General features: G+C 39.1%; 1 protein-coding gene across 6 annotated transcripts in view; it reads left to right on the top strand.

The window, feature by feature from the left end:
* Positions 1-18,620, top strand: part of TRPS1 (transcriptional repressor GATA binding 1) — a 210,260-nt gene that overhangs the window by 134,513 nt on the left and 57,127 nt on the right. For 5 of the 6 annotated variants that reach the window (XM_072329661.1, XM_072329660.1, XM_072329664.1 and 2 more), the window contains one exon: positions 4,424-4,483. The exons of the other annotated variant lie outside the window; for it this stretch is intronic. In XM_072329661.1, the coding sequence (XP_072185762.1) occupies positions 4,424-4,483 (60 nt within the window). The remainder of the gene's footprint in view (positions 1-4,423; positions 4,484-18,620) is intronic. 6 annotated transcript variants of the gene reach the window in all.

An 18,620-nucleotide genomic window follows, 5' to 3' on the forward strand; every position in this document is an offset into this window, starting at 1 on the left:
TTTCTTCAAAAGCACCCAGAAAGAAATTTTTGTTTGGCTTTGCTTTTCTGTTCTTAAAACGATCTTTCAGCAAGTAAAGATCTGAAGAAATGAGACCGGCTTAATTGATACATTATGGGTTATGATGTGCGTATGGATGTATGTATTGTGAGAGAGAGAAAAAAAACCCATCCCTCTGTAGTTGCACTTCTAGATGCAGAGCATCCACGACTTTGTGGAGTGTGGAGAGGAAGGGGGAGCAGCGACCCTAACTTTCTGCAGAGTGACTTTCTGAGGAATTTCCCCTGTGGAGTCTGTCCCAGGTTGGACTTGTGTCCTTGGAAATATTACTTTGCCCTCTGTTATAATTTTCCATTTAGAAAAGGGCACTAAAACCTTTTTTCTGTTTTCCTAAATCTGCCCAGAGAAACTAGGTGTCTGCAGAGGTTTGTGTTGCTTACCAAGGGAACAAGAATGAACTGAAGTTCACTTTCTGATCAGGTTTTATAACCGTAGCTTGCCGCATCTTGTGTGTGTGGAAGCTGTGCACCTCCGCGCATGTCCTGACAGGAGGGCTCCCACCACCCACCCCTGGCCTCTGGTGTGTGACTGTTGCAGTATTAGTGGTAGCACCACACTGACTGGTTTTCAAAGGCTATGTGCTCATCTGCAGGCTATCCACAGGGGGTGATAATGTCACTTCTCTGACAGCCTTCATCTAAGTATTTGTTATCTCCTCCTTGAAGTTCAGCTTAAGCCTATTTGTTTTTAGTTTTGTTTTGTTTTTCTTGATGCCTGTGAGACAAGAGCTGCTATTGGGCACAAATAAAATGTAGGATACTAAGGAGATGTAAAAAATTCTGTGTATATGTGTGGTGATCAGATGCAGTCAAAAGGGAGGACTGTCTCACTGCAAAGGTGTGAACTGGACCCTGAGACACATTTCATTCCTAACATTGCTCTGACCAGGCCTTTCCAGATAGGGCTATGTTAGAAGCCATCATCCACCTCCCAGCTGCTTGCATTTGCTGGAGTAAGTGCTCAGCATCTTGGGCAAAACTGTTTACCAGTCTCTGTGGTTCGCACATCCCATATGGAAAAGCCCTGGCCTATGGTGCAGCAATCAGGGATCTCCAAGTGGTGTGGCTGAGGCATTTTGGAGGAAAAGGAGGGAAGTCTTAGTCCTTTCACTTCTTGTGTTAGGAGTTTTCTTACTAAATGGTTGTTCTTCCCACTAAATGGCAACCTCTTATTCTGCAATTTAGAAATAAAAGTAAAATTTTGGAAATGTAAGACCTGGTGTTCAGGAGGAAGGCAGATCCTGAAGCGGCACAAGGGTAAGGCAGACAGCTCAGGAATTTCCAGGCTGGAAGACTGGTGCAGCCGCTCATAGCAGTCAAGCCTCAGAGCTTCCAGCACTTGCTCAGAGCTGAATATTTCTGATTCTGTTCCTGAGCTTTAAGATCATCAATTGTGGGATTCACAGTGTTCAGCTACCTCCAAACACAGCTTTTAGGGTACTGAGATTGGTATCAGGGTTCCTAAAGTCTACCTCACTCCCATATTTTTAGCAGCTAAGGGCATCCTGAACTCAGCTACAGAGCTAACAACTCTGTCCTCTATAATGGGAAGAAACAGCATAGCCTTTCCCTTTTCTGCCTTGTCTTCATACCTTATGGGATGCACTGTGAATAAGAGTGAACCACAGCTCTGTGACCTTCACCTTCCCATGTGAAGATTTTGATACGTTATAGACTGATGTAAGAACTGGAAAATGGTGCTGGCTCACATGGAAACCTGCAGCAAGGTGGGTAGCTGAACCCTGAGCAGTTCTGCAGTGGTGGGAGCATCAGCAGCTTTGCTTTTATATCCTGTTCAAACTAGGTGGCGTGCCAGCTTTTTTAGGCAGGTCTATTGTGATAGTTGTTCACAGTTGGTACTGTGAAGTATGTCCCTTTTCCTTTCCAGATTCTCTGTGCTACCAAATAAGGGGAAAACATGTGTTTCCCAATGCTATGATAAGTCAGAGGTATAAGTTACAGCTTTACCATATTGAGAAAGGAATGCAAAGTGCACCCTTCTCTATCAGCACAGAAAATGTTTATAGAATTCAGCTATAAGACATGGCAATATTCACTGAAGCAAGCTATATCACTGCTGAGAAGTAATTAGGGCCTGTTCTTTCTTGTTGATTTGCTTTTTAAGTTAAAAACTATGTTTGCTCATTGTATTTCTCTATAGATACAATTAATTATATGTATATATTTCTTTTTTCCTTGGTTAAAGTCTCTCACAACTAAATAAAAAAGAAGAATTATATCAGCTCATTTTAGTTAGCTTCTGTTTCTGCATAACATTTTCTAATTTTTGTGCACAGCTGAATTTAGCTTAGTTAATAATAAAATATCCCAAAAAAAGGGGGCATACATGAAAATGAATCTAATCTGTTCATCAGTTTGCAGTAGTTTATATATTTTTTTTCCTTTTCAGCATTTTTTTCTTGCTTTGGTTAAATGCAGTGCCTTGTCTGAGTGGAATAAAAATATCCACTTCTGTTACCACGCTCTCCTAAAGCAGGAAATGAGCTTAAAAAAAAGGGCATTATCAGCCAAATCAGCTTCACAATATGTTGCTAAGTTTCTCATTTTCAGATAGCTGTTAAATAAATAAAAACAGAAACAGTGATTGGCACTCGGAAGCCCAAATAACCATGAAATCTGAAGCATTTCCTTCTGCCAGAACATGGTGGATGTCGGGAGAATCTGTTAGCTTGCTTCTTAACTCTGCATAAAAAAGCTCAAGCAGACTAGAGAACATTCAGAGCTTTAGCATTAGCTCCCGGTATTCTTCAGAGCTGACATTTGCATTGAGAAATGCCCTCCTGGCTAATGCCAGTAAGTTGTGTAGGTTGTAGGTATGCCTGGGTGCTGACCTGATTCTTATTACCTCATGGAGATCGCTCTCCAAGGAAGACACCTTTTCTGGAATGTTGTGGTGATGCTTTTGGGGCTGAGAAGCTCTGTGGGGCTCACCAGAAACATTCCATCACAGCTGTGGTGACCACCACCACAACCACCAGAAGCACCAGGCCCACCCTGGACCTCTCTGGCCAAGGCCACAGCTCTCCGACCTCCAGCAGGACATCCGGTCACACACTGTGGTGTTGGCCTCTGCCTGTTTCTGGCTTGGTGGTTCTTTGATTTGCTCATCTGATGAGAAGTTTGGTTTGGAGAGAGGGGAGGTGGAGACCGGGAATCCTGAGCAGTCCAGAGATACAGTGCAGCCTACAGCCAGATGTGCCGATGGATGCTGCAAAGAAAGCATTTTCTTTTTGAACTGTCAGCACTGTCTGTGGCTTGACAGAATATTTTATCTTCATTTTAAGCTTTTTACTCATTATTAAAATATTTAAATTGGCTGATGTGAAATGCTGTAGGAGTAAGTAGGAGTTTATTTCAGGGCAGCAGCGCTTAAAAAGAGCCCCATAAGCATAACCATGTACGGAGGCGACAGGGTATCGGTCCAGAGGAAAACTTACTGTCAGTTCAAATGTAATCCATATGTTAAAACTATAGAAAGTTTTTGTTAGTCTCATGGTTTGGCTAATATCAAGGAATGTTCCCTCGTGGGAGTCTTAACTTTTAAGATCACGTAATGATAAGTGTTGTAATAAAATAATCTTTGGGGGTGATGTTGGAGCTGGAGCTTTGGTTTTGAAGTTATGTTACATATTGGTAGGTAATGACATTAGTTGACTTGGGGAGCAGTGGGGATTGGTGACGACTCCATCTCACATACGTTAAATACAAATAGCTCTGACACGTGGTTTAAGGAACAGAGAAACGCTGTTCAAATGAACGTGCAGCAGGTTTCTACCTCAAGAGGGCTGACAATTTCTGAATGCCATGCTGTGCTTCCTAAGAAAGCATTGTGGCTATTCCTTGTTTTCTGCAGGAATGTGAGTGCATCAGTAGCACTGACGTGCTAGCATTGCAGTTCAGTGAAAAAATGGGTGGTTGAATAGAAATGGCTAAAAAAACACAAACATTCTCTTGTCTCTACGTTTTAAGATAAGATTTTCTCCCAATCTGAGTTCATTTTTGCATAGTTCTAGGTCAGCCTGAAATGAGGTGCAAATTTACAAAAGGAACGGAAAATGGCTGCTGTTGAGATAAACATGGGAGGAGGGGGTTGTCCAAGGAGAAAGCAAGAAAGCTTGGGGTGTAGAAATGACTGTGGTACAGTTTGTTTCTCTGAAAATCAGAGTAGGGTGAGACAGGCTGGGATCAAGGCCAAGTTTTCAAAACAGCTCAGGGGCACCTAGATAAAGTGCTGTATTTTGGATTATGTTCTACTCTCAGGCATAAGGCAGTCAGACTTTGAGGGAATCGGTGAGAGCTGAGTTCCATTGCAAATCCAAGTGCATACTACTTTTTTCCTCCAGGCTGCTATCAGTGATCAGCGAGAGACTGTGCCCAGTACAAATGAGTCCAAATATGCAAGGGTAAGTCTATTCCTGAAATAAAGAGGTTATACTACTTGAGACTGTCCAGTCTGGATAAATAGTAATAATAATAATAATAATAATAATAATAATAAATTAAAAATAAAAATAAAAATAAGAAAAGTATTATGTATTACATATTCATTATATATGACTTGGAGTTATTCATGTTCTTTAAGGATGGAGAGCTTTAGCATGTTACTTGTTGTACAGGGAAACATCTTAATACACACATAGTGCCACATGCAAATTTTTTTATGAGAGGTGTTAATATCCCTTAAATCTCATCAGTGATGAAGCTTAGTACTCATGGTTTGGGATAAGAAAGAAATAAATCATTCAAGCAACCTCAGCCAAACTTTTTGTGTGTGTGTGTGCTACATGTCATATATCCTACATATTTGCTTCTGCTGCAAATTCCAGTGATAGAAAAATACACTAATGTTTACCAATCAACTTGATTACATTTGACACAGTAGGTTTATACAGTAATTTCTTTAAGTGACTTTCAGTTTAAAAAGGAAATCCTTTAGCAGATCATCAGCAACTTTTCTGTACCTCCTCAACGAATTCTGTGGGAAACTGTTGGAAGACTGATGATGATGATTAATATTTATTTATTTATATTACTACAGTTCCCTTTAAACACATTACTCTCTTTTGCTATAAATTGCATATTAGAAGAAACATTTGCACTCCTAAGTGTTTTCAGTCTGCAGTTTTGCTTTAGAAAACTGACAATCTCAGTGAATGCTGACAGATAAAAAGTTTGCTACAGCTTCTAGCTGCTTCAAACTTTTTGCCTTAAATACAAGGAAAGTGAATTCAACATAACACTTCCGATGCGTTACTGCTAATGTTGTACCTTCTTTCTTAGCTTCCATTTTAATCCACGTTAGCAGCCACTTTAAATGAAATGGGATCTCAAAAACAGAATACAAGCAGAGAAGATGCTTTCCTAAGGACATCATAGCAATTATCTTACAAAAGTGCACTAAGATGTTTTTGGTGGTCAGACAAGAGCTCTGGATGAGGTGTGTATATGCACATATGTACCAGTCTAAAATTTATTAAGAACTATACAATACGTTTACATCTTTCACTTATTTATATTGATGTTTGACAGCATTGCTCTTCTACACAAAACAAATTTTTCAGAAGTAATTGAAGAGGTCAGATGCTAGCACTGGCCATACATACCTATTGTTTTCATTACAGCTGTAGAAGTAACATTTAATCTATGTTTGTAAGAATTTTTTCACTGTGATATTAAAAACCCATTCAGAAGTAAAAAGTATAATGTCAGTTTTATAGAGAATAATAAATTACTTGTATTGTCTGTATTTTCAACCAAAATACTGAGAAATGTGTTTGTTTTGTGATCTTACTGTGCTTGCTAGACTTGTTCTTTCTTCAAGCATGAATCACGTTAAAATCATGTCTTGGACACTTCAGAAAAAATCCTTAAGGACAGTCAAATTGTGGCTCCGTAACTGCAAACAAAACAAATTTAATAGGAAGGACAATGAATATATGTCTTTCTGAGGTACAGTAATTCATTGAATGGTTGTTCCCTGTAATGCTGTGTGTCATCCTAAAGGTTTAAATTTAGTAGTGCTATCCAAAATGTGCTAGGTGCTTCCCTAACACAGTTTCCCTACATTTTTACATCAAATATTTGCAAAGAGCAAGTATATTTGCACGTTTAATTGGCATCTAAGTGTATTCATACATTTAATCTAAGTAAAGATACAGTTTGTTGACCTATAGATTATTTTACAGCATTTCTGTGGGATTTGTGTCTGCTTGATTTTAAAATAAATGTTTTTGTAAATGTGAACTAAAGCAGGAATCCAAGATACTTCTAGGTGGATGGTTAAGTTATTTTCCAAACCAGTGATTTCTGAAAGCCGATAGGTGCTACCTCTTCCCTCCTCTCCACTGAATCGAATTACGTGTCCACATTCCTCTGGATCATCCGTCTTCAGACAGTAGACATTTTCCTGTGTTTTAATGCATCTTTCACTCCTTCTTTCTCTCCATCATTTTCATACTGCCCTGATATTTATTTGCAGCTCCCTGTTAACACTACCAGCGGGAAAAAGGTCCATCGCACAACTGAGGTTATAATCACATGTGGGTGGGTATCCCTACTCTTGCACATCAGTGCTCAAATTTCTGTATTTGGGGTCATTTCTTTGAGAAGTGAGTGGAAAAAAATCTCACTTTCCTCCCTCTGTGTGATTAAAACCATATTATGAACAAGAGAAGTCAGTGCTTACTATTGGAAGCAGTCTGAAATCAGTAATACAGCACTCCTGAAAATGCATATTAGTATTTGCATGCTTAAAAGTATGCCCAGGCCATACCAATTTATCTGCTACTAGTCAGTGTCATCACACAGCGTGTCCTTTACACTATTTGTCATGCATGTAGGCCATATTAAGTAATGATTTATCACTGGCATGTTGTCCTTCAATTCAAGTTATTGGCTGAATGGTGCCTATGAGTGTCTCTACTATCTGCATCTCAGGGTCAAAGTGCAGGTTCCCAGCAGATAAGTCTCTGACTCCAGTGGCTGTTTTGCTGTTCAGAAACTTGAGCATTACCCCGAGATGCCACTTTCCTTTCCTGCTCTGCTCTGAATTTCACCTCTCCTTCTACTGTCTCCTCACAGTGAGAGATCAGGCTACAAACCTCCCCCCAAGTAATTTCCTAAGAAACACTTGACATCAGTAGCTGTGAGCAGCAACAGAGGCCAGTCACATTCAGAATTACTTTGTCCTGTCGAAATGGCTGTGAAGTAACAAATATCATCCTGGATGACAAGAAATTGTAGCCTAGAGCAGCAATGCCTAGGCGTGTGATTTAGAAGAACTCTTAACATATAATGTGCTTTTTCAGAGTGTAGAGCAGTAAATGCCATAATTTTGATTGGATACCACCTGTAGGGAGAATGAAAGCAGGATAATCCTGACTGTAGGCCTGTGACAAAAGGCACACATGCATTTTGACGGATAAACATAAACAAAAATTGGTTTATAGGCAACTTCTGTGAAACAACATCTCGAACTGTTTTGGCTTTTGGCAACCTTGTTTTGCTAATGAGATACCAGTGGAAACAAAGGCTATATCTGTTCCTGTCAACTGGAACTGGTAATAAATAGAGACATAAAGATGTGGAATTAGAACTGTGTGGGATTTTGGAGGCGGAGTGGTATTTTCCTTCTTTTTTTTTTTTTTTTTTTTTTAATGAGGAGCTTATGTATAATGTGCTTATTCTCTGGTTTAGGTTATATAGTCATCAGTAGAAGGAGTCTCTTATGGAAATGCAGAAGCTGGATTAGATCTTTCAGGATGTGACTGATTTTTAACTGTTCTCTGTTTTGGTTCTTTCATAAACTCCTATCTCATAAGCATGTTGAAAACCAAAGTCTTGAACTCTCATAGAAGAGAAGGTGAGGCACTGAAATTCCTGATTTAGTTTACCTCTATCTGAGCCTCATATGGATAAACAACAGTTGCTAACCTTTGGAATAGGGTAGCCAAACTGCATGAAATGTTTTAAATAGGGAGGTAAAATATTAATTGTGTTACTGTGCTGGTTTTATTTGTCTGTAGAACTATTCATGTTCTGTTATTAGGTATTGATGCTGCAAAACACATGCAACTTTACTTCCAAAACTATTGCCTTCACATGACATTGTAGTTTTAACACTTCATCATAGAGGTAAGTTTGTACACAAACAATAGTTTCTCAGCTGTAGTATTCTAATAGTAATATTGCTTCTCATATCCTGGCATTACATACTGTCTTTAGTTTAAAAGGACTATTGAAGTACTAAAGACATTACTGTGTTGTGTCAGGCTGAAGGCCCCTGGGTTCCTTCACTGTCCCCCTGGTTGTGTCTATCTTGTGAGGAGAAAGCTGGAACGGACTGGGAGGCAAGTTCAAGGAAGCCCCACTGAGCCTTAAGTAGCAGGTTCTCACAGTTAAGTGGGATCTGGGAATGCAGGCTAACATGAATGCCTATGTGCTTTAACAGCCTCCATCAGACAGCCCTGCATGAAGTGGTGTTTACTGTGGTGTATTTTGATGTCAAGTGTTTCCAGCTTTTTCGTGTTCCTCAAAAATGGCTGCTATGAAATGACTATTTCTGTCCTCGTACAGAAAATGACCATAATGTCATTCCTTACCACTGAGGGCATCTGCTGTATTTTAGTAGCATCCAACTGCCTCAGATGACAGAGTGGGGTGGTTGCATTCATACTGCTTTTCTGGAGGTGGACTTTGATCCATGCTAACTCCTCACAGTTGCTTTGATAGACAGAATGGGAATCATCCAAGTGATTTTTGTCACAGCTGAACAATGTAGATAACCAAGTTCCAGTGTCGGTAAATATTTCCTGTCTCTGTCTAGCAGAGCCACTGTGTTTATGGTCTCCATAGAATTAGCACACAAGTCTCACGTAAGCTGGTGGGATTTACAAATATATTGCTCCCTTGGATTTAACTCATTGTCACACAGAGATTTCATTGACTTCAGTTTGTTGTGTGGTATCCAAATGCTAGGACACAACCAAGCATGAAATTACCAAATGAATCTGCTTGTTAGAAAAGAGATTGTGAGTGATCTTGTGTTCTTGTTGGGTTGAGGAGAAAGTCCATGAATTTGTAGGTGGAAATGAGCAAAGTTATGGTGGTGAATTGGGATAAGAAAGCGGAAAAAATGTGTACTTTTATGGAGTAATTATGTACACAAAAGCACATTTTCCATTCCTGTTTCCCCCATTCTATGCTTTAATTTTTCTTGACATTGGATCCATTATGGTATCGTATGAGTTTCGTCACAGAAGTAAATAACAGCTTGTTTCCTTGGGAGCGATTGAAAAACAGAGTAAAAACAGCACTTACTGTTTTTGAAAGTTGTCAGATTGTCATGGCAGTGAAGTGTTGCACCATGTTGTCATGACAACTCAAATTATAAAAACTGATTTAAAGAGAAATAAAAGTACTCTTTAGTGCTGAAAATCATGAAGCTTTAAAGGGTTCAGCTTTTATTTTCTTTCTTTTATTCTACCTCCCTCATGTTTGTAAAGAAGTGGGCAATATTCATTCAGAACTCTCACCAAATAAAGACTCAGGGAACAGCGACTCGAGGAGCTGTGGATCAGACCATCACCATCCAGAACTGGGGGAAAGCCAGAATGGGATGCAAAGGGGTATTTATTTGTTTTTCTTCTTCTTCCCTATTTGCACTATTTTTCATTCAAGCAGCTCCTTACAATACTGTTAAGGTGAACAGGTAGCACTCACTGTGGGTTTGTCAGGAATAAAGAGAAGTAAGGCTGTGATGTGTTCAACCTGTTTAGAGATTCTGGTGCAATTTCAAGAGCCCTCAGCCATGACCTGTTTCTGTTTCTCCATCAAAATCAAGGAGCATTTACTTTCTGTGCCAATGGCTAGAGAGCAGAAGTAGGTTAGTGCTGACCACTATTGAAGTCTCATTCTCTCTGCAGAGTGTGCTCAGAATGATTCAGGCTGTTTAACAAAGAGTGGGAATGAGCTGCAGAAGGAAAAGAAGATAAACAAACAAAGAAAGGTAAATCGTGCAGTTTGTCAGTTCCTGTGAGATAGCTGTCACCAAAACCAGAACACTGACACTAAACTTCTAAGCAGCGGCAAAACCCCTTGCTCGAGCAAGGTCAGGTAAAATTTGATTTATCACAGTGCCTTGGTCTTGCATATTTGTAACACAGCCTTATGCAGTCCAGCTCTCACATGAATGGAGAGAGCAATGTTTGTATATATCTGTACAGTTACTTCTGTTCTTACCCAAGAACTTCTCAGGCTCTCATCCTTTTTCATCTGGATCTTGTAGATGGGCAAAGATAATGTTCCTGTGAGTGGTCCAGAGGACTCCTCTGCCTGAGGGCAGGAGCGTGCACTCCGGGTATGACTTGAAGGGGAGCTGGTGCAGGAAGCAGCTCTGACAAATGACCCAAGTGCAGAAGGAGCTCACTGTTAATCATTTGACTCTTATCTATAAGCAACCACTTTATACTGGTTCTCATAAATTGTCTAATTGAGTGAGGGAATGAAAGGTACTTTAGAAATGGATTGCATGACATGAAATCCTCAGGTACTTAAGATAAAGCAATTCCCTGTAAAGGAGATGGCCACAATGGTTGAGGAGGTCTTTCTCCATTAGCCACGCTCTGAATCCTTTAAAAATCATCTCTTTTTTATTTCTGTACTGGGGATAACTACCATTTTCAAAGGCCTTTGTGTTGAGTAGTTCCATAAAAGATGTTAAAGAATAGTTTGAAAAAATGTTGTTCACATTAGGTGCCTTCCCATTCACAGTTTGGGACTCGAGCAGTTTCCAATGAAATAAAATAAGATCATAATGGAGGAATACATTTCTTGTTCTCTTTGTTTAAAAGAAAACAGCTTCATATTAAATATAGACACAGGAACTGTTGCAGCTTAAAGTTAGAGTGAGGAGCAGTCATCTTAGGAACAAGAGACAATCTGTAAAATGTCACTGAGATTAATGAGAGATTCAGGAAGTTAACAGAATGCACTGGAAACGAAACATTTTGGTGGTCCAAACAGCAGTTGTATCTAAAGCCATAGATGATCATTTGACTTGCACTGCACTTTTTCAGTCTTCCCTAGCATTTGCAGTCAGGCTGTTAACTGTGCTCAATGCCTGTGCAGCAGCCTGAAATGACCATATCTCTGTGGCTTTATCAGTAGTGGGGAAAAAGAAATAAAAGCGTAGTCTGTTTATTTACACTTAGGCATCAGGAGAGTTTTTGTTGCTTTTAAACCTTGTTGCTGGTGCAGATGTGGTGTTTGGGGCTGCATTTGTTGAGCAGAGGTGATTGCGAAGGTGGGAAAGCTCTCTGCTGTCTCAGCCGTCTCCAGTGGCAGCACCTTGCCTTGCTGGGGGTGAGAATGTAATTCTCCTTTCCCTAACCCAGCATCAGTGCTGCATCTCTGATTTCATGTTTTAATTGCACGCACAAGATAGTAACTGTCATGTCCCGAACAGGCTGGAGCTCACCCTGCCTTTCTCAGCACCTGGACCTGGGCCACAACAGACCAGAGCAGATACCGCAAACCTTCAAAAGCATAGTGCTACACTTTAAAATTCAAACCAAGCCATGCTGTGAAGTGTTCCTGACATGACTGATGCAGAGAGGGTGATTCATGGCTGGGTTTGCCACATGTCTCTCGCACCCACTGCCCATTTCTGCTGTTTACTCATGTGTTTACCTCAGGCAGCAGAATGAATGTCTGAACCTGCACCACACTGTTAGGTGAGTGTACCATAAATGGCTATTTATTAGTACATGCTTTTTGTGTCCATCTAGATTGTACACTGCTGATGCACATACTTGTAAAATCAGTACTTTTGCCTATGGATCCTTTTATTAAGGTCAGAGGAAAAGAGAGAACTGTGGAAATTATTTCAGGTCTCATTTTTCACATGAACTAGATGTTAACTCCCGTATGTAACTATTTTTTGATCTAATTGCATTGCTTTCAGTCTATCTAGTGCTGCCTCTCCGTATCACCAGTTAAGAGCCATGCAAGTTGCAGCACGTTTCAGGCATTAATAGTGGCCAGGTAGTATTATACTGTTTTTAATGAATGTCTGTTTTCTATTCTTTGCTATGCTTTCTTTGGAAAGAGGCCCATGTAACAAAGTATTAAGAAAACACACTGCTGCCCTGGAATGTGTATATTAGCTGCAGATTATTTCCTATTAGCAGATTAGCTGCAAGGCTATTGGCTCTGAAAGGTCTTTGAGCGTATTTTGTTTTGTAACTGATTCAAGCCATGGGAGAGAATTGCCACCCTGATTGGGAAGAAGAATTAGCTACTGTTGCCATGGCCACTGGAGCTCACACTAGCATTGTTAACTCCAGTGCCCTCCGATGAGATGCCACAGCGTGAGCTCCTTGGCTTTGTTAATGAAATGATAGAATATGTTTTTGTGGGCAGGCAAGGAGCAGGCTGGGTAAATCTCCTGTGAGAGATATGTGAAATGGTATTTTTTTTCCCCGTTTTTTCTTGAATTTGGTACCTGATTTAGGAAGTGCTGCTGCTTTACCTCGGTGATGTTAAGCTCTGAAATCAGTGGTGTGGGACTGCCTGTAACAAAATTCTGCTGTTTCCCGTTGGTATGGAGCTGGTCCTGCTCCTCTGTTGCGGAGTGCCAACCTGCGGGAACCTGCTGAATCCAGCACAGGAGAAAGGACTGGGTTAGGGCAGCCCACACAGGCATCTGAGTAGGATTGTAAAGCACATCGGGGCCTGTAGAAACTGGAGAAATGATCAGTGTTTGTTAGAGCTGCTGTAAACTGTAGTAGCTGTAGTGCTGTCTGTCTAGCTGCAGGCAAGGAGAAGTACAGGACAGGTTTACTTTCCCATCGCTTTGGCAGAGGTTGATTTCTTGCCTGGGCTCTGAGGTTTGGCACTTAACACCCATCCCTTAGAAGTAGTAGTTTGAATAGAGGAAAAAAAGTGTCAATAACAGAGTTAATAAGAGCATTAAAAATGCATGAAATTAAATCTATCGCGTTTGCAAAATGAATGAATATATTTGACTTATCAGTGGTAGACTGGGCCACATCTATTTCATACATCTAACTTCTTTAACTTTTAAGGGAGTTTCAAACACAGAAATATATACTATTGGAACTTAAATCCATGGGAATGATAAACAGAAGATAATGGTATTGGTGGCTACATATGAAACTCCTGAAATGTGTGCAAGTAATTTTGGGTAGAATGCTTATTTTCTTTTTAAATCTATTTTTTCCCTTCTCTCACATTCAGAGTTTGAAGAATTGGTCACCTTAATTAAATCTCCTTACATTTCCAAACTCTTTACTTAAAACCACTTTATGAGATTGTGTAACATGTGGAAATGAGCCAAAGAAATGTATTTCCACTGGCATAGTAAAGTGTTGGCCTTGGGTATTTTTCAACTCAGCAGCAGGGTGTGGATGATAGGCCAACATGCGTATAATGTGTGTCACGCTGTATGGCATGGAGCAATCTACAGCATGGGTGGTAACGGGGCTGTGTCACTGCAGCTCGCTGCTTTTTATAATGGATATTTTTAAATGATTGCAGACTTATCCTGGGAAAAATCATGGTAGGGATTATTGCAGGGACTATTAGAAGCATACGAACTATTCATGATGGTTTCTCATCAAGATCAAGTTTTACAGCCATTTGTAGGAAAGAAAACAATATCTCCTGGTAAGGAGTCATGAGCAGGGCTGGCCTTGCCACAGCACCTCCTTCAGTCTAGGGCTTTTGCTTTTCTCATTTATCCTTGCGTAGATCTGTTTCTCCTCTTTTTCTAGATGTATTGCTTTCAGTTTCTGCAGGGGCTAAAGGGGATCATGTAGAAGGCGGAAGAATGTGTGCAAAAATGGAAAAGGGAAAGTAGTTTTGTTCAGCTTAGCTCAGCATCTGATGGAATGGAGGAGTTGGTAAAGGAACCTCAGCTTTCAGGAGGGACTGTATTTAGATTGGCACCTAGGAAGACAATGAATTAAAAGCTGCGTAAAGAAAAGCATCAGTGCGGCAGCAGGGTCCTGACCTCTGTACTTTCTTGTCCATATAGTTCTGCCCAGTTGGCATTTGGTACTGCTGATCATCTGTCACATCAAAGTAAATGGTTAATAAATCCAGGAATACTAAAAAGCTACTCTAAAATGTAAGCTATTTGTGCAGCAAGGCAAAAGCTGAGGTTTACACAAATGTTTCTTTCACTGTGAAAAAAAATACCACATAACAGAAGGTAGGAAAAAGGCTGTTGAAGTGGAAAATACACATGTATACATGCATATGTATTTATTTCTATATATGTACTCCTCAGTACCTCTGTAAATTTGGTAGGAAGGTTTTCTGGTTTCTAGAACCCATCATCATGCTTCCAAACTGTTGGAAGTTTTATGACTTCTGGGAGGAAAACCAAAAGCACATCTAGATCTTGCTCTACTGTAACTGAAATCTTGATGAACAAGTCATTTGTCATGAAAAGAAGGCTGGTACTGGGTAGAATAGTGCAGAATTAACAACTGGCATTTAGGGCCAAGGAAGAGAATCAGGTCTTTATTTTGATCTCAAGGTATCAATGAACAGTGCCTTCAGGTTCCATTTGATTATTCTAATTTTGATAATATCCAGATCCAATTAATGCATTTTCCCCTAATTTCTAAAGTGCTTCCAAAAAAAAAAAAAAAAAAAAGAAAAAGAAAAATGCAGTTTTACGTGGCATTCCACAGGAGGAAACAATGTCTAGACCAGTACTCATCCTTTGAAATTCCAGTGTTTAATTTTGCTTATTGCCTAAGGGAGATGAAAGTCTTCATCTGAGGAAAATTCCTGAATTCAGACGGTGTTATGCTTGCAATTAATGGTTCATAATCTCTGCTTTTATTTGTGCGTATATTCTAAAATAAATGCTTTGCATGTTGTAATCTCAAGTGTAGGTTTTCTCCCCGTGACTAGTCCGACTGAAATGATAGCATATCTTCCTATCTGTCTTTTCATCTTAATGGAATATTTGACACCAAGATGACTTGCGACCATGGAAAATGAGTCCATTTGGCAGGAGAGCTAGCACTCACATTTATCTTTCTCATTCTGGAATTGTAGTGCCAGGAGTGGAATGGGATTTCCCAAAAGTGATACTTTTGCCCTCAGTTCTTGGAATTTCAAGGTACAGATGGGACATCTAAATGGAAGACATCATTTCTGAGACATGCATTTTGTTAGGAGAATAACGTGATGTTCAGCAATGAGTTTCTTAACCAGCACGCTAAAGGCTAAAAGTCTTTCTGTGTAAAGCCTGTGTACGTTTGTTGTGGGACAGTATATCTCATCACAGAATTCTTGTATTTGAAGGAATGGTTGTGCTCTTGAATAAAGGTTCTTTTGATTTGGTTCTGAGACAGAAGTGGAAGATTTGGGACTTAATTCAAGAAAGAATCATCATATGTGGTTACCAGCTCTTGGTAAAGCTTGATGTCTTCCTGAAACTGGAGCAAGCCCTATTTTATAGGAGTTTTTCAGAACACAAGCAGATATTTCCTTCTCCTTTTTCTTTCCATCTCATCTCTCCAAGCCTAGGAATTGAGTTGCGTAGCTTCTTCCCTGCACTCAGAAAAAGTCTCCTAGAATTTGCTCCCCAGAACCCTTCATGATTTTTCAGTTTCTGTGCAGATGTAAGCACAGAGGCTCTTTTAAGTTAAGCTACCCATACTAAAAGGAAAAGGGATGGAGGGGAGCTTCCAGTGTTATGTAGTGAAAGGGGGCTCATTTTTCTGTAACATTTTCCATGGAACGCTTTTGTTTGCACATAGATATTGATTTTCCATCTTCAGAAGGCAGTTGTTTATAATAAATACTGTGGCAAGCTATTTTTGCTCTATTAACTTTGTACTCCTCAGAACTCTGGCTTTACTTAGTAAGGGTTTTAAGAGGTCTTTTGTGATAGAACAGATATGGTACAGTCCTAGATTAACATTTCAGAGATGTGAATATGATTACCAGTTTAAATCTTTTTTTTTATTATTATTATTCTTTATGGGTAGAAATGGGCTGTTTTGTAACATGGATAAGAATGTGTTCTTGCATAGCCTGAAATTGGAAAAATGATAATAAAAGGAAACCAAATAAGTATGTAGAGGTGTTACATTGCATGGTGCATAATGGAAATGCTTTTATAATGATCGTAGTTTACATGATAGAATAAGTAATGGAAAAAGACATATATGGGAAAGTTTACACTGTATATGTGTAAATATCATCAGGAAAATGCGGATGAGACTTGCTTTCTGTTGACTTTTAAAACGGGCCGTTGGGTTTCTTCTGGAGATCCCTAGCTACAGGGTAGTAGTCACTAAGAACATGCATTATAAACTCCTATGAACTTCATTCGTACTCACTCATGGAGAAGAAATCTCCAAGGCTATATGTCAGCACAGTGAATCATTAGTATTAGTAGCAAGTCCTTAGAGAAGTTAACCTCAGAAGCATTCTTGTAGATATTCAGATATACGGTAGATAAAGAGCATTTTAGAACTTTAGATGGCTTTGTAGATATATTCTACATATTCTGTTTGTCCTAGCATAACTTAGCCTTACTTTGGTTGACTAACAGATGTGTTTGCCTAAGCTTCCTAAGGAGTTAATAGCATTTGTGCTCCAGTAGAAAATGCTCAAAAGTTCAACAACATTTATATTTTATATTCATCTAATGGAAAAATGTGCACAGATGTGAGAAGGTGAGTACAATAAATAATTGAGGAGGACATTAGAAGAAGAAATCAAAGCCACTTATATGCTTATGATCTTTTAATTAAAGATGGTTGAGTGAAGATAAGTGGAATTAATTCTAGTTTCCTTAATGGGCAGTGGAAGTGATTTTCTTCTCTTTGTAGTGTACCCTTGTTATTTAATTGCAAATACAGATGGTAGTAAATGTAAGTGATGGATAATGCTGGTGGTATATTCTGGGCTGAAATGAAATAATGAATGAATGTTTAGGACTCCTTAAATGTACAGTTAGACATGGTGTCATTGTAAAAAATACTGAACTTGGTTAATAGCAATCTCAAATAAATAGAAACAGTTGCAAACGCGTGGAGTTAGAACCTGACTCCATATGTCTGTTTTCCAGCACCTTGACTGCAAAGCAGTACTACCTGTTGGAATACACATGGTGGTTCTTAGTTGACATTGAACTTGGCATTCTGTTTGGTTGGAAGCTGGTGGCACTACTGAGGTGTTAGTACTACAGTGGTACAAAAGGACACAAATTTGTATCATCTTCTGGTGACTGTTCAAGGTGAAAAGAAATCACAGTGCTTTGGGGAACTTCTCTCGTATTGTCAATTTATGATTCATACAGTGATCTACATATCTTAATATCCCCTTGAAATCACTGGAGATGTTCTGTAAATTGCTAAGTTTAATTCTTAAACAGGCTTTAGTGTGCTACATGCACACTAGAGATTCATGCCCATTTTTCACTTGGCCTGCATACAAGAAGGAATTCATTAATTGGAAAGTGCTGTAGTATACCTTCCGAAAGGCTCAAACAACTCGTGTGGCACCATACCTAACTACTCTCTTGACGTGGCACAGGTTATAAGTTCTCCTCTCACCCTTCCTAGTTAGAAACCTTGATCAGAGAGCAAAAGAGTCATTAGCTTCAGAGGCACTGATTGAAAGTTATTGACTGTATGCAGGAGTATTTGCTTCTTTGATGTTGTCATCTTAGAAGCCACAGTCCACTTAGCAAATTTCAATATATATTTGAAAACTGTACAGTATGAAAAAATGTACTAAAATGATGACTTCACAATTATTGTTTCTCCCAAGACTTCTTGGTGTTTCCTATGTAGACAGATAGCAAATTTTCTTGACGACCGCATGTTCTTTCATTTTTAACAGTTCCATCTTATCTTCTTAAATTCCTGCACTCATCTTTGAGTTCTGCAGTGTATAATGAATAGATAATGAATGTGACAGTAGATTAAATTTTTTTCATTTTCAATATCTTGAAGTGATGCTCCATGCCAACAGAACTCTGTGGATAAACAGTGTAATTAATGGATTTAGAAACAGGAGGAGTGCTTGGATTTTCAAATAAATATCTAAGGGTAGTTCTTAAATACTGAGAAAAAGCTGGGTTGGTTTGTAGTGAAGAAAAATAATGTTCTTATTGCCCTGAGGATGTTCAGATTAAGTTAATTTTACTTCATTAAAAAAGTAGCGCTTTCATATACTGCTTTGGAATTCAGAAAGTACTGAGACATAAAAGAGCTGTTTCTCTTTTTTCTTGTTTTTCTTTTTTTTTTTTTTTTTTTTTCTCTAAAGTTATGAAGTTTATTATAAATAGAAATTGAAAGTAGGTTTGAGTGAGACACATCAATTTTTGATCGCAGTACATGAAAGTCTTAAAACTTTCTTAGTACCTACAGAAGAGTCCACTGTTCCTGTTCTTCTCAACTTACATCTACTAGAAACTTTTGTCCTTTTGTGCTCAATTAGAAATAGTGATAGATTATTTTTTTAAAATCTTCTGTAATTCCTTCA

The sequence above is a fragment of the Excalfactoria chinensis genome, chromosome 2 (assembly GCF_039878825.1).
Source record: "Excalfactoria chinensis isolate bCotChi1 chromosome 2, bCotChi1.hap2, whole genome shotgun sequence".
Classification (NCBI taxonomy): Eukaryota; Metazoa; Chordata; class Aves; order Galliformes; family Phasianidae; genus Excalfactoria; species Excalfactoria chinensis.